Below are 15,586 nucleotides of genomic sequence, written 5' to 3' on the forward strand. Positions count from 1 at the left end.
TATCGATTCTGAATATTTAAAACGGTTTCAATACTCATTTCCCGCAATATCGATATTTAATTATTCATATTTTTCTTTAATTTTTAATTTATTTTTTTTGTATAAGGAAGTTGCATTGTTAATTTCAATACCTGTAATAGTACAGTAGTCCACACACACACACATACCAGGCTGCAGAAACAAATTAGTGGAGGGGCATAAAATGTTCTTAGGGGGGCACAATGGTTTTTCAACACAGGTTCCCTTTTATACGTTTCAGCTGGGACAGCGGCGCTGTGGCTTGCTTGGCGCTGCCCACGGTGCTGAACTAAACAGCAGAGAGGCAATTGAAAAATCTAATTTCTCTCTATCTTAAGAACATTCACTTATACAAAAACAGACTGAACGGGTATATATAACAGACCTGCTGGGGCAGCGGACTGAGAGCAGGGGACACAAACAGGCTGGATAAGATGGTCAGGAAGGCCAGTAGCGTGGTTGGGGTGGAGCTGGACTCCCTAGCGAGGGTGGCAGAGAGGAGGAACCTTGCTAAGCTCCAGGCCATCAGGGAAAACCCCTCCCACCCACTATACACAGACTTGGCTGACAGGAGGAGCATGTTATAGGCTCACACTACCTAAATGCAGCACTGAACGGCACAGGAAGTCCTTGATTCCGACAGCCATCAGACTATACAATGCATCACTGAGCACAGAGTGACAGTTACCATCTTCCTGGACTCTTACTTTTTAAACAGCACTGTGCAATATTACACCTACTGTAGACTTCAGTATATTTTTACTGTATTTATTTACTGTATCTTTTATTCTATTTTTATTCTATTTCATTTTATTCTATTCTTAGGCCATTTGTTTTGTTATTCTTATTCGTGACTTGTTCTGTCTAAATGTTTAATGTTGAGTGATTTGCAGTGTCAAATTTCCCTCAGGATAATACATTTCTATTCTATTCTATTCTATTCTATTCTATTCTATTCTATTCTATTCTATTCTATATCTTTGAAAAGTCTCCATTTATTCAACACTTCTGAATTCACTGACAAACTGAACTGAACTGACAAAAATAAGGTGCATAAAAAAGCAAATAAAATTCCTCCACAGGCTACTCACCATCATTTGTAGAGCGCGTTTGGGGACAGAGTGAAATCTTCTTAAAACACTGCCCCTCCACTCATTCCTGAACTTTTTTGTTAAGTCCTTCTCAAATGCCAACTGAATTAAATTGGCCTTGTGTCGATGAAGCATACTAAGGCGATGTTCTGTAAAGACGTTCTTGAGGGTAGAAAACTAATTCTCACAGAGTGCCGTGCTAGCTTCAGTAGTGTTGTCAGTGCCCACTAGGGCTGTTCCCGACTAAGGATTTGGATAGTCGACTTTGATTGACCAAAAAAAAAAATCTTAATTCTTTTTTTTTTAGGGTCGGCACAGCTGACTCAGTGGGCGGGCCCGGCCCCCTAATGCCCGCCCATGGCGCCGGGTCTGCACACACACATGTGCATTCAGTTAAGTTGGAATATGACTGTAATACAAACAATTCAGTTTGTCAGGTACATGCAACACAGATTACATCTGTCTGCTTGAGAAAATACCATGTTCTGCAATAAAAATGATTGAAGTGAGATGAACAGACTGAACTTTATTTTATTAGATAAAACATGTTGACAAAGTTTTACTTTGCAGTTGAAAAAAGGTAATAAATTAAATTTGATTAATATATATAATATATTAATATAATATATGTTATGATGAATAAAAAATGGGGGACCCTGATGTAAACAAGACAAAAGTCTTTCTCTGGTCTGAATCCCCTTAACAATTGTGTGTATTGAGCCGTACTGTACTGTACCCATTCTGCAATCTGTTCATACAATTTGCAATCAATCAATCTGTTATGCTTAACACGCAGTACTATTAACTTTACTTAATTTCTAATATTATATCATTTAGTTATTTGTGTGATCTAAAGATAAACAAAGGGTTTTAAAAGTGATATATTTATCTTCTCTTATAGTACCAGAGAGAAGCTGAGGAGAATCAACCAGCAACAAAAGCAAAATTTATTTTAAAAAAAATATATATATTTATCTTTATTTTTTTCTTCCTTTTTTTACATTTTAAGATTGAACCTTTTTCCCTGTGGTATCGAAAATGGTATCGAATATCGTTACTTTTCAAGGTATCGTATCAAAGTTCGGAATTCCAGTATCGTGACAACACTACGCCGTGGAGTCGATTTCAGTTACCTTCAGTCGGCGTTTACAGAACAGGAGCTTGACCCCACTGACCTTGCGTTCGTTCAGAGGAACGGCATGGATTGTGATGAGAAATTACTCCACGATCCACACTGTTGGTTTAGTTAGTAGGACACAGCGCAAGTACTACCCGTTTAATGTTTCCTGTAAACAAATTCATGGAAACAGGAGTCCCTCCCTCAACAACAACAGCCGTCGAGGTTCCCTGGATGTGGGTAACCCCCCCCCCCCCCCCCCAACTCTCCATCTCTGTAAATAATAATGTTCTCAGTCAGCGATTTGCCCGGGTGAATAAGGATAACAAATAAACAACTGTGCAGATGGGGACAACTTCAAGGCACGGCAAACGCCCGTTTGTTAGCACACGGCGCGCATCTCTTTGTCCTCCGTGCGCAAACAAAAGCCGAAAAGCTCTTTCATGTAAACAAACTGTCTGCAAATCTAATAATAACGCCTCCCGTCCCTATTGCGTTGGCAGACGGCGTTATACTTGATGTGCACCCCCCCCCCCCCCCCCCCCCTCATCTTCTCTCTCCCGGAGGAGCGACTCCTCGCTCAAAAGCTAATGATACTTGATCAGTATTCCGTTTCAGAGCGGCGCTCGGCAGACAACGGATCGAGTTGCGTGCTTCTCATTTGGTACAACTTTTTTCTCTCTCTCTCTCTCTTTTTAATGAAAACTTTGGTGCAATTAAGGGAGAGACGAGAGGGAAAATGTATGGATCAAAAGCGCGGCCTCCCTCCCCGCCATCCAGTTAACAGCGGAGCCCCCTATCTGATCAAAACTCTTATCGGCACAGAGGAACTTTAGAGAGAGAGAGAGAGAGAGAGAGAGAGAGAGAGAGAGAGAGAGAGAGAGAGAGAGAGAGAGAGAGAGAGAGAGAGAGAGAGAGAGAGAGAGAGAGAGAGAGATGAGAGGGTTAGTTAAGAGTAGTGTCTCTCATGTCAGTGGAGTTTGGGCTAAAGGATATTCCCTTTGATTGTGCATACTGTACGTACTCATATAGTGTACTGTGCTCTATCTACAAAGATAAACACTACATTATTAGCCTTATAGCTTTTACCATAATACTATTAATTTGTTTCTCTACATTATGCCGAAATGAGTTGTCTTGTCTCCGCGTGGATCTCGGAGAGTGAAACGTTATTCAGGCGCTCGCGGTTTTGGCCCGGGGGCCGTTATCTGGAAATAAGAACCAGGCTGAGGCCGCCGCACTGTGTCGTTCCTGGAGTCCTCTTCTTCACCGCCCCAGACACTCACAGTCCGGCACGCCGCCGTACCTAATCTACTGCCCGGTTCGTGAACGGTGGCTTTAGAGAGAGAAGACAATAATTCATTTGAAATGTGTGGCGCGTGCCGTGCTCTCAGCCGATAACGCCGCCTGTTCAAAAGTCAAGGGATGAAATGAGGTGCCGGGGAATGAATTATTCAATTTGCGGGACGACGACGTGTGTCTTTGGAATGAACCCTAACCTGCTCCATAGGTGGAGATTATATAATACTGTTGAAGGAGAACGTGGGGACTATTCTACGTCGAGTCCTCATGTCTATCTGTGTGTAGTAACTAGTGCTGTCAATAGATAAAAGAAAATTAACTAATTAATCTCACACTTTTCTGTAATTAATCTAGATTAAAAATCGCATTTTTCTACTTAAGACCGAAGCTTGTAACAGATATTTACTTGAGTAAAATCATGGAATTAATGTAGAATCAACACAAACGTGTATGAACTACCAGTAATATAAATCATATTAACAACAAAAATGTGTTCCATTTCATGTCAGATGATTTTCAAAAAGGTGCATGAGTCGATGCAAAAAAAGAACAAGCAAAGATGCTGCTGAAAGTTCAGAACGTTGAACATTTTTCACTCCAGATAATCTAGACACATTTTTTTAACGCTTTCAATAATTTTTATTAATCTCCAAAATTAAAGCATTAACTTTGACAGCCCTAGTAGTAACGTCTGTGTAAATGGTAAATGGACTGTTTTTATTTAAAGAATTTTTGTATTTGTATTTATACAAATTTTTCTGAATATATCTATTGGCTTAAAAACTGCAAGGTTCTAGGTAACTTTTTTGTAGCTTGTAGTTCAGCTTGTATAGCATCTACTTTCACCTACAGTAAGTACCGTTTAGTCACTGACAGCTAATCCAGTGGGGGAGTGGTTAGGGGTGTGGTTATGGGTGTAGTTAGGGGTGTGGTTAGGAGAGTGGTTAGGGGTGTAGTTAGGGGAGTGGTTAGGGGTGTGTTTAGGGGTGTGGTTAGGGATGTGTTTAGGGGTGTGGTTAGGGATGTATTTAGGGGTGTGGTTAGGGGAGTGGTTAGGGGTGTGGTTAGGGGAGTTGTTATGGGAGTGGTTAGGGGTGTGGTTATGGGATTGGTTAGGGGTGTGGTTAGGGGTGTGGCTAGGGGTGTGGTTAGGGAGTGGTTAGGGGAGTAGTTAGTGGTGTGGTTAGGGAGTGGTTAGGGGATTAGTTAGGTGATTTGTTAGGGGAGTGGTTAGGGGTGTGGTTAGGGGAGTGGTTAGGGGAGTCGTTAGGGGTGTAGTTAGGGAGTGGTTAGGGGAGTGGTTAGGAGAGTGGTTAGGGGTGGACTTAAGAGCTATTGTTCACACCTAGTACCTGACTGCCAAGGTGTTAACACTTTCAGTGCCAAAAACTACTTAAGTCGTTTCTGGGCCCATGTCGTTCAGTGCCATAAACGACTTTTTACAGTTCTGGGTAGTTTTTCCTTTTTTTCCGATATTTGTATTCATTATCCACCCAGGGGGCCTGTTGTTACCATAGGGAATGAGTCTGAGGTCGCCAAAGTGCAATACTGGCCGCATCCAGCTAGACAGCGGTATTGAGCACCCTTTGAAACCTTGTATCTTGGCCTGACGTCAATCTAATTGGTCCGGGTCGGGTTTTTTTTGTTTGTCAAGCTCAGCGGTTATAATGGTCGGATTGAGAATAATCAAATGCTCTCGACGCATGATGTGTGGTGGATTATGTTGGCGACACGATGGACATCAATACTTGGAATCGCGATCAGATAATTGGAATATTCTTTTCGGGGTACATCCTAGTCAAGCTAAGGGCTATATGATATCAATCTTGCGTTGATCCAAGCATGTCTTCAGCTCGATCTGAATGTGGGTCTGTAACGTTAGTCCACAACATATGCCTTTGGTGGCGATCAAAGCATCAAAAAACGACGCCCCCCCCCTTTCATGCATTCATGATGAAACATAATATACCTATGATATAGATTTGATTTGAGAATAATAGCAGGTCCAGGCAAGAAACGACAACGGTTATAGTATAATAAGGCTATAAGGCTATTCCTCAGCATTTCAGGAATTACCCCAGACCGATCTAAAAACATACATATTCACCACAGTATAACGCGCAAATGTATGCATGTAAAAATGATCTCTTTTTTGCATCTTGACCGGAAGAAAGTCACTGGCAAATGACCATAGTATTGTATCCATAGCTATAATAGAATATAGTTATAGGTCTACAAACAAGGTGACGGATTCCTACTGTATCTATCTAGCGTTGGCCTTGCTACAGAGGGCCGCGTCTAATGGCTGGCACTGAAAGTGTTAAAAATGCAGCCAAAGGGCGGCTGGGTGGCGCAGCGGACAAGGCGCTCATCACCAACGCAAGAGACACTGGTATCAAATCCAGCTGTCAGCGTTGCTTCCGGCTTGGCCGGCCGTCATACTGGCTCGATTGGCAGTCAGCGGGAGGGAAGCCGGTGGGTGGGTCTGGGTCGTTGTGGACAGCGACTCCTACAGTTCGGTCGGGGTGCCTGCACAGCGAGGGAAGGATCTAAGAGAAGTAGTGTGACCTTCCACACGTTACACTCTCTCAGTGAGAGTCCGCGCTGCCAGGTGAAAAGAAGCGGTGGGCTGGCTACACATGTGTGGGAGGAAGCAGGAAGAGAATTCTCAGTCAAATGCATTGAAGTCTATGAGAAAATCGTTTTAGTTTCCAATACCACTTAGAGCAACATTTTCACAGCCATACTAGAAAAAAGTAAGTGCGCCAATACAAGCTCTCGTCAGACGCACCAAGCTCCCGCTAGCCCAGCAAAAAAATAAACGACTTGAATACAAAAACATTTCATTTAATGTTATTTCAGCCGGGCCTCCCAAAACCCCCCAAGAATGCAATACCTGTGCAAATGAAATTGAAGACCTTTTAAATTGAGTTTGAATGTAATACCTTTTAAGACAAGCAGCTACCGGCGGTCCGCTGGAACAGTGAGACGGGTCTGTGTCGTCAAAATGTCTCCGCCGCTGTGCTCCACTTTTAGCGAGGCGTTTAGTTTAGCTTTCGAAAAGCGAGAGGAGCAGCGCTGCCGTGGCACCGGGCCCTCGCCAGACGTCCCAACGACCCCGCCGTGGCCCCCACCTAGGGCTGCACGATTTTGGGAAATAATCGAATTGCGATTTTTCTGACAGATATTGCGATTGCGATTACATTTGCGATTATAATTATTATTCTTTTTAAGCAGCCCCACAGAGGTTTATTGTAAAATGCGGCTTGCATCTGGCCTACGCTGTGGGTCTGTTCGGGACACAGAGCCTGAAAATGTTTCTTTTGACTTGGGAATCGATACCGGTACCCAACGGTACCTTTTTTTCTGTACTTTACTCTCCCTCTCTGAAGTCTAAATGACACACAATCTAAAACCCCTTACCTCCCTCTCCCAAACCGTTCCTACAACAATAACAACTTGCAAAGGAGATCTTGTATCTCAATGGGACTTCCTGGTTAAGACAAAAAAAATTAATAAAAATTTAAGAAATTGCGATTTTTTATTTCTTTTTGCGATTTGCTAATTGCATCATTTCAAATCGCGATTTCGATTTAAAATCCCCCTCCCCCAGCCAATCCCTGGACTGACTCCATTAGGCTTATCGTCGCTTTAATGGGATTTAAATCGCTGCTCAAACTCTGAGAAATGGAGTGAGCAGAACCACTTGAAGAGTTAAGGACACACTGGAGTTGACTGGTTGGCGAAAGACTCCTTGGCGCGGCGCCGCGACGGGGAGAATTATAAAACGTGATTAATTAACTGACCCCGCAGCTGACATTTTAATAAGTCCTCTCCGTACGCCGAGCGGCCTGTCGAGCGGCACTGTAAAGAGGCGGCGGGATCGGAGCTGACCTTCAAGGAGAGCTCAGGAGAGGAGGAGGAGGAGGAGACGCTGCTGCTACAGGGTGATGAAGCACTGCCAGGGAGTCCATATGCTCACCATCTGAGAAGCCCTCTCTCTCTCTCTTTATTTATCTCTCTCACTCCCTCTCTCTCCGTTTCTCTTATTCTCTCCCCTCCCTTTATTTATCTATCTTTCCCTCCCTCTCTCTCCATCTCTTTCTCTCTCCCTCCCTTTCTATCTTTCTCTTCCTCTCTCCCTCTCTCTCTCCATCCCTCTCTCCCCCTCCCTCCCTCCCTTTATTTATCTCTCTCTCTCGCTCCCTCTCTTTGTCTCTCCTCCCTTTATTTATCTCTCTCTTTCCCTCCCTCTCTCTCCATCTCTATTTCTCTCTCCCTCCCTCCCTTTCTCTCTCCCTCCCTCCCTCCCCCCCTCCCTCTCTCTCTCTCTCTCCCACTCCCTCTCCCTCTATTGCTCTCTCTCCCTCCCTCTCTCTATCCCTCACCCAATATATCTCTCTCTCCCCATTTTCTCTCTCTCTCCCTCTCCATCTCTCTCCCCCTCCCTCCCTCTCCTTCCTTTTCTCTCCCCCTCTCTCTCTCTCCCTCTCTCTGTTTCTCCCTCCCTCCTTCTCTCTCCCTCCCTCTCTCTGTTTCTCCCTCCCTCCTTCTCTCCCCCTCCCTCTCTCTATTTCTCTCTCTCCCTCCCTCCCTCTCTCCCCCTCCCTCTCTCCGTTTCTCTCTCTCCCTCCCCCTCCCCCCAGTTCCCCATGTCCGGGGCCCCATGTCTGCTTTATGGGGCATGTTCCTCCCCGACGCGCCGCTGACTGATCGCCTCCTGAGCTCCGCGTCTCTACGACCACACAGGACCGTCGGGGCCGCGCGGCCCAGAGAGAGGGAGCGAGCAAGCCGTCTCATTACGGAGGCGCCCCCTGCGGCGCGGCGTGATTGGTCGGGCCTCAGAAGAGATGAAACACCCTGTTGCAGCCCCTTTCTGCAGCCGCTGTGGAGTGAGCGTGGCGGGGGGGGGGGGGGGCGTCGTGTTTCCACCCTCCCCCGAGAGAAAGACCCGGCTCACATCGTCCTCGCTCCGCTCGCGCACAGACAGAGACGGATGGCGAGAGGCAGAGTTTGACTACCCCCCCCGTCCTGTCCCGTCCCGTCCGGAGACTCCTATGGAGAGAGAGTGAGTTTGTCTGCGCGGTTCGGCAGTTTCTCTCTTGCGCTCGCTCGCTGGTTCACCCCATTAACCTCTGACTCTCTCCCCCCCCCCCCCGCGACGCAGATTGAGCAATCATCTCTCGGCTGCGCCACGGCGGGTGTCGACTGTGAAGTTGTCAGTGCGCGCTCCCCGCTGTTCTCATGTTTTAGGGTGCGCGCTCCCCGCTGTTCTCATGTTTTAGGGTGCGCGCTCCCCGCTGTTCTCATGTTTTAGGGTGCGCGCTCCCCGCTGTTCTCATGTTTTAGGGTGCGCGCTCCCCGCTGTTCTCATGTTTTAGGGTGCGCGCTCCCCTCTGTTCTCATGTTTTAGGGTGCACGCTCCCCTCTGTTCTGATGTTTTAGGGTGCACGCTCCCAACTGTTCTCATGTTTTAGGGTGCGTGCTCCCCTCTGTTCTCATGTTTTAGGGTGCGCGCTCCCCTCTGTTCTCATGTTTTAGGGTGCGCGCTCCCCACTGTTCTCATGTTTTAGGGTGCGCGCTCCCCTCTGTTCTCATGTTTTAGGGTGCGTGCTCCCCACTGTTCTCATGTTTTAGGGTGCACGCTCCCCTCTGTTCTCATGTTTTAGGGTGCATGCTCCCCGCTGTTCTCATGTTTTAGGGTGCATGCTCCCCGCTGTACACATGTTTTAGAGTGCGCGCTCCCCTCTGTTCTCATGTTTTAGGGTGCGCGCTCCCCTCTGTTCTCATGTTTTAGGGTGCTCGCTCCCCTCTGTTCTCATGTTTTAGGGTGCACGCTCCCCTCTGTTCTCATGTTTTAGGGTGCATGCTCCCCTCTGTTCTCATGTTTTAGGGTGCACGCTCCCCTCTGTTCTCATGTTTTAGGGTGCATGCTCCCCTCTGTTCTCATGTTTTAGGGTGCGCGCTCCCCTCTGTTCTCATGTTTTAGGGTGCGTGATCCCCTCTGTTCTCATGTTTTAGGGTGCACGCTCCCCTCTGTTCTCATGTTTTAGGGTGCGTGCTCCCCACTGTTCTCATGTTTTAGGGTGCACGCTCCCCACTGTTCTCATGTTTTAGGGTGCGCGCTCCCCTCTGTTCTCATGTTTTAGGGTGCATGCTCCCCTCTGTTCTCATGTTTTAGGGTGCGCGCTCCCCTCTGTTCTCATGTTTTAGGGTGCTCGCTCCCCTCTGTTCTCATGTTTTAGGGTGCATGCTCCCCTCTGTTCTCATGTTTTAGGGTGCGCGCTCCCCTCTGTTCTCATGTTTTAGGGTGCATGCTCCCCTCTGTTCTCATGTTTTAGGGTGCGCGCTCTCCTCTGTTCTCATGTTTTAGGGTGCGCGCTCTCCTCTGTTCTCATGTTTTAGGGTGCGCGCTCCCCTCTGTTCTCATGTTTTAGGGTGCATGCTCCCCTCTGTTCTCATGTTTTAGGGTGCGCGCTCTCCTCTGTTCTCATGTTTTAGGGTGCACGCTCCCCACTGTTCTCATGTTTTAGGGTGCGCGCTCCCCTCTGTTCTCATGTTTTAGGGTGCGCGCTCCCCTCTGTTCTCATGTTTTAGGGTGCATGCTCCCCACTGTTCTCATGTTTTAGGGTGCATGCTCCCCTCTGTTCTCATGTTTTAGGGTGCGCGCTCCCCTCTGTTCTCATGTTTTAGGGTGCATGCTCCCCACTGTTCTCATGTTTTAGGGTGCATGCTCCCCACTGTTCTCATGTTTTAGGGTGCACACTCCCCTCTGTTCTCATGTTTTAGGGTGCGCGCTCCCCTCTGTTCTGATGTTTTAGGGTGCGCGCTCCCCTCTGTTCTCATGTTTTAGGGTGCGCGCTCCCCTCTGTTCTCATGTTTTAGGGTGCATGCTCCCCTCTGTTCTCATGTTTTAGGGTGCATGCTCCCCTCTGTTCTCATGTTTTAGGGTGCATGCTCCCCTCTGTTCTCATGTTTTAGGGTGCATGCTCCCCTCTGTTCTCATGTTTTAGGGTGCACGCTCCCCTCTGTTCTCATGTTTTAGGGTGCACGCTCCCCTCTGTTCTCATGTTTTAGGGTGCGCGCTCCCCTCTGTTCTCATGTTTTAGGGTGCGCGCTCCCCTCTGTTCTCATGTTTTAGGGTGCACGCTCCCCTCTGCTCTCATGTTTTAGGGTGCACGCTCCCCTCTGCTCTCATGTTTTAGGGTGCACGCTCCCCTCTGTTCTGATGTTTTAGGGTGCGCGCTCCCCTCTGTTCTCATGTTTTAGGGTGCGCGCTCCCCTCTGTTCTCATGTTTTAGGGTGCGCGCTCCCCTCTGTTCTCATGTTTTAGGGTGCGCGCTCCCCTCTGTTCTCATGTTTTAGGGTGCACGCTCCCCACTGTTCTCATGTTTTAGGGTGCACACTCCCCTCTGTTCTCATGTTTTAGGGTGCGCGCTCCCCTCTGTTCTCATGTTTTAGGGTGCGCGCTCCCCACTGTTCTCATGTTTTAGGGTGCACACTCCCCTCTGTTCTCATGTTTTAGGGTGCGCGCTCCCCTCTGTTCTCATGTTTTAGGGTGCACACTACCCCCTGTTCTCATGTTTTAGGGTGCACACTACCCCCTGTTCTCATGTTTTAGGGTGCGCGCTCCCCTCTGTTCTCATGTTTTAGGGTGACAGTAGGAAGGCTGAGAGGGAGACAGGGTAGGAGAGACACAAGTGAGAAGGTTTTGTATTGAGACAGTAGGAAGGCTGAGAGGGAGACAGAGTAGGAGAGCCACAAGTGAGAACCAAACAGCAGCATTCAGCACCACGGACAGTGGACGTCCACTAACAAATGGGAAGTGCACCACCCTCCAACCTCTTCAGCACCAGGGAGAGCTCCTCAGGCTGTCTTAGACCCTGGTTAACTACAAGGTACCCTCTCCCTCCCTTCCTTCCTTCAACACCTACTGTTGACGTGCCCTTGAGCAAGGCACCCGTGTGAACGAGTATGCGATTGTGTGAGAGTGAAGCAGAGCATTGCTAGGGGGAAACAAAAGAGCATACACTCTCTGTAACCCCCCTCCCCCGACGTGTTCCACCTACGTTCTCGCTGTTGTGGTCGGTCTCGCTGGGGCAGCCGAACAGCTCCCGCCGGAGCAGGTTGCCGTCGTACTCCAGGAAGGTCAGGTAGAGGTTGCGGAAGAACTCCACGTGCTTGTTCTTCACACGCAGCTTCTTGGGGGAGTTCCAGTGGATCACCTGGCGAAGAAGAGAGAGAGACAGAGACAGAGAGAGAGAGAGAGAGAGAGTGAGAGTGAGAGAGAGAGAGAAAGAGTGTGAAAGACAGAGAGAGATATATGGGTGGCAAATGGAGGGACATAGAGAGAGAGGGAGGGAGTGAGAGAGATAGAAATATGGAGAGAGAGAAAGAGAGGGAGTGTTAAAGACGGAGAGAGATAGATATGGATAGGGAGAGAGAGATGGGGGGCAGAGTGGGAGATAGTAAGAAAGAGAGAGAGAGAGAGATGGAGAGAGATAGAGAGAAAGAGGGATTAAAGAGAGAAAGAGCCACAGAGAAAGAGAGAGTGAGAAAGAGAAATAGAGAGAGAGAGGGAGAAAAGACAGAGAGATAGAAGAGAGAGAGAGACAGAGATTGAGATAGAGAGAAAGAGAGACAGAGAGCGGGTGCGTAAAGAGAGAGAGAGAGTAAAAAGCAAGTGTTATGAAAACAGCGACAAGACACTGGAGAGGAGGGGCTTTGACAAGGGAACAGAGCAGGAACCAATGGGCCGGGCTGGTAGTCATTAGGGGAGTAAGTGTTCCCCGCCCCCCGCAGGTGTGTTAACGGTGAGCAGAGGGCAGCGTGGCAGAAGGCCGTCCGGCTCCAGAGAGCAGCAGCAACAGCTGGGGAGGAGCAGGAGGCCTCGCCACCGCCATTACTCTGCTGTCAGTCAAGAGAAGCCCCCTCTCACAACACAGAGCCAGAGGGCAACCGGTCTTCCTGCTAAACAGCTGCTCACACGGTGTAGCGGGGTGAGGCCCCGAGGCCAAGAGACAGAGAGAGAGAGAGAGAGAGAGAGAGAGAGAGAGAGAGAGAGAGAGAGATAAAGAGAGAGGGAGAGAGAGATAGCGATATATAGAGAGAGATATAGAGAGATATAGATAGGGGGAAGAGAGAGAGGAGGAGGGATATATAGATGGTGAGAGGGAGAGGGATAGAGAGGGAGAGAGATAAAGTGAGAGATATATAGAGAGAGAGAGAGAGAGGGAGATAGAGAGAGAGAGAGAGAGAGAGAGAGAGAGAGAGAGAGAGAGAGAGAGAGAGAGATAGAGGGAGAGAGAGAGAGAGAGATAGAGAGACATCAGCGGGGGGCGCTCACCTTGAGGTCCGACACGTCCTTGTAGCACTTCTCCGAGCGGGTGTGGTCGGAGAGCTGCACGTTCCAGAAGCAGGGCAGCTGGTGCACCAGGAAGGGGTTCTGCTTGATCACAGCGTTGAAGATGTCCTGCGGAACAGACCAGCCAGAGTCTCGCCTCAGATTACATCATCAGCACGGAACCCCTCGGAACCAAAACAACCCCCCTGTTCCTCCGCTCTTTGACGAGCACTGAAAACGCCTGATCATACACCCACACCACAGAGCAGCAGCAGGCTGCAGTAGTAGTAGTAGTCATTCATCTCGGCCCTTATTAGCGGAGCCGTCATCATCTGCGTGATGGACGTTTGAGAAGTGGAGGTGAAGATTGTATTCACTTTATCTCGCCAAGGCTTCGCGGGGGGGATCCACCCGAGGATGGGAGAGAGAGAGAGAGAGAGACCTGCTAGAGCATTACTGTCAGACCTGGGCCCTGGCAGTAAACCCCAAAAAGACCAAAATAATGATATTCCAAAAAAGATCCAGATCTCAGGACGTCCTACCAAAGTTCTCAATTGGTACAAAACACGTAGAGTACTGCACACATTACACCTATTTAGGCCTAAAACTAAGTTCAACTGGACATTTTAAGGAAGCAGTCAATGAGCTGAGAGGGAAAGCACGCCGGGCTTTCTACGCCATAAAAAGAAATATACAAACAGAAATACCAATTCGAATCTGGTTAAAATTAATTGAATGTGTTATTGAACCAATTGCACTCTATGGCAGTGAGGTGTGGGGTCCACTTACAAAACAAGACTTTACCCAATGGGACAAACACCCCATTGAGACCCTGCATGCAGAGTTCTGTAAGATTATCCTACATGTCCAGAGGAAAACTACAAACAATGCATGCAGGGCAGAATTAGGCCGTTACCCACTAATACTAAAAATACAAAAAAGAGCAATTAACTTTTGGACACACCTAAAACGAAGTGACCCCCTCTCGTACCATTATCAAGCCCTGCAGTGCCAAGAGCTGAGGAGCATCAGGAACCCCCTTACCCAGCTGGTCCTGAGGCTGAGTCCACAAACCTGCTCTCTTAACACACCTCAGAAACAGAACACATCACCAATCAGAATAAATCAAATTACTACACAGCTAAAACAAAACTACATCACCTATTGGAAAACACAAACAAAAGCACAGAGCAAAATGCAGTGCTATCTGGCTCTAAATCGACAGTACACCATAGCAGATTACTTGAGCATGGTGACTGATCAACAACTAAAAAGAACCTTGACAAAATACAGACTGAGTGAGCACAGCCTCGCTGTTGAAAAGGGGAGGCACAGGAAAACCTGGCTCCCTGCAGAGCAAATGCTATGCAGTCATTGCATCCTCAGTGAGCCTGAAACTGAGTTGCACTTCCTCACCAAATGTGAAAAATATAAAGATATTAGAGAAACGCATTTAAAGAAAATTGAACTAATAACAAAAGGTTTTCTTGCACTACCAGATACAGGAAAACTACCAGTCCTACTAGGGGATGACTCAACAAGCTGTGAGCTAGCAGCAGCCTATGTTGCTGCCTGCCACAAACTGAGGGACAGTGAGTGACAGTCACCTGACATGTTTATGCCGTAATATTTTATGTTCTATTTTATGATGAACATTTTTGTATATACTATGACATTAATATGTGTTTTGTAATCCATGCTTATGTTATCAACCATTTGCTTTGGCAACATGTACAAGCTGCGTCATGCCAATAAAGCCACTTGAATTGAATTGAATTGAATTGAGAGAGAGAGAGTGACAGAGACAGAGATACATAGATAGATAGATAGATAGATAGATAGATAGATAGATAGATAGATAGATAGATAGATAGATAGATAGATAGATAGATAGATAGATAGATAGATAGATAGATAGATAGATAGATAGATAGATAGATAGATAGATAGAAAGAGAGAGAGAGAGTTATAGAGAGATATAGAAAGAAAGAGAGCGAGAGGTAGAAAGAGAGAGAGAGACAGCAAGTTATAGAGAGAGAGACAGAGAGAGAAAGATTTAGAAAGAGAGACAGAGAGTTAGAGAGAGAGAGATAGATAGAGAGAGAAATAGAGAGACAGATAGAATTAAAGAGAGTTAGAGAGAGAGAGATAGAGTTAGAAAGAGACAGAGAGAGGGTTAGAGTTAAAGAGAGAAAGAGTGAGAGAGAGAGAAAGAGTTAGACAGAGAGAGTTAGAAAGAGAGAGAGATACAGAGATAGTTAGAGAAAGATAAAGAGAGAGAGAGAGGTATCCTCTCGAGGACTAGCTGACGCGGGACCCTGTATTTCTGACGCAGCAGCTCGGGGCTCAACAACGAGTCTTTTTCTATCCTTTCAAGCGCTCGGCTCTCGTCAGGAGATGTAACAGCCTTCAGTTCTCGCCGTGCCGCTTGTCAAGCCGAATACTTAACTTCAGGGGGCTTTAGGGAAATGTACTTTTCATATATATATCTTTCAAATCTTCCATTTTTTTCTTTTTTGGCTCCGTTTTTCAATCGATTCCTTTTGACTTTTAAATCCACGCCGGGGTTCAAGGAACAAGAGGCTCCGGCGAAAAGTTTCAACTTTCCTAACGGGGTTGGAACATAAAACTCTATATCTACATAATGAATGTGGCGATAAAGAGGGGGGACTTATTATGGACTGGCAGCCACGGCGGCGGGGGCAGATGGGACAC

At 47.1% G+C, this 15,586-nt stretch overlaps 1 protein-coding gene across 2 annotated transcripts in view; it reads right to left on the reverse strand.

The window, feature by feature from the left end:
• The window catches only part of large1 (LARGE xylosyl- and glucuronyltransferase 1), a 232,777-nt gene that overhangs the window by 32,657 nt on the left and 184,534 nt on the right, over positions 1-15,586 (reverse strand). For both annotated transcript variants that reach the window (XM_084330085.1, XM_084330086.1), the window contains exons 9-10: positions 12,875-13,000; positions 11,598-11,753 (exon numbers count right to left, since the gene is read on the reverse strand). In XM_084330085.1, coding sequence (XP_084186211.1) covers positions 11,598-11,753; positions 12,875-13,000 — 282 coding nt within the window. The remainder of the gene's footprint in view (positions 1-11,597; positions 11,754-12,874; positions 13,001-15,586) is intronic.

This window comes from Notolepis coatsorum (genome assembly GCF_963971535.1).
Source record: "Notolepis coatsorum genome assembly, chromosome: 15".
Taxonomy (NCBI): Eukaryota; Metazoa; Chordata; class Actinopteri; order Aulopiformes; family Paralepididae; genus Notolepis; species Notolepis coatsorum.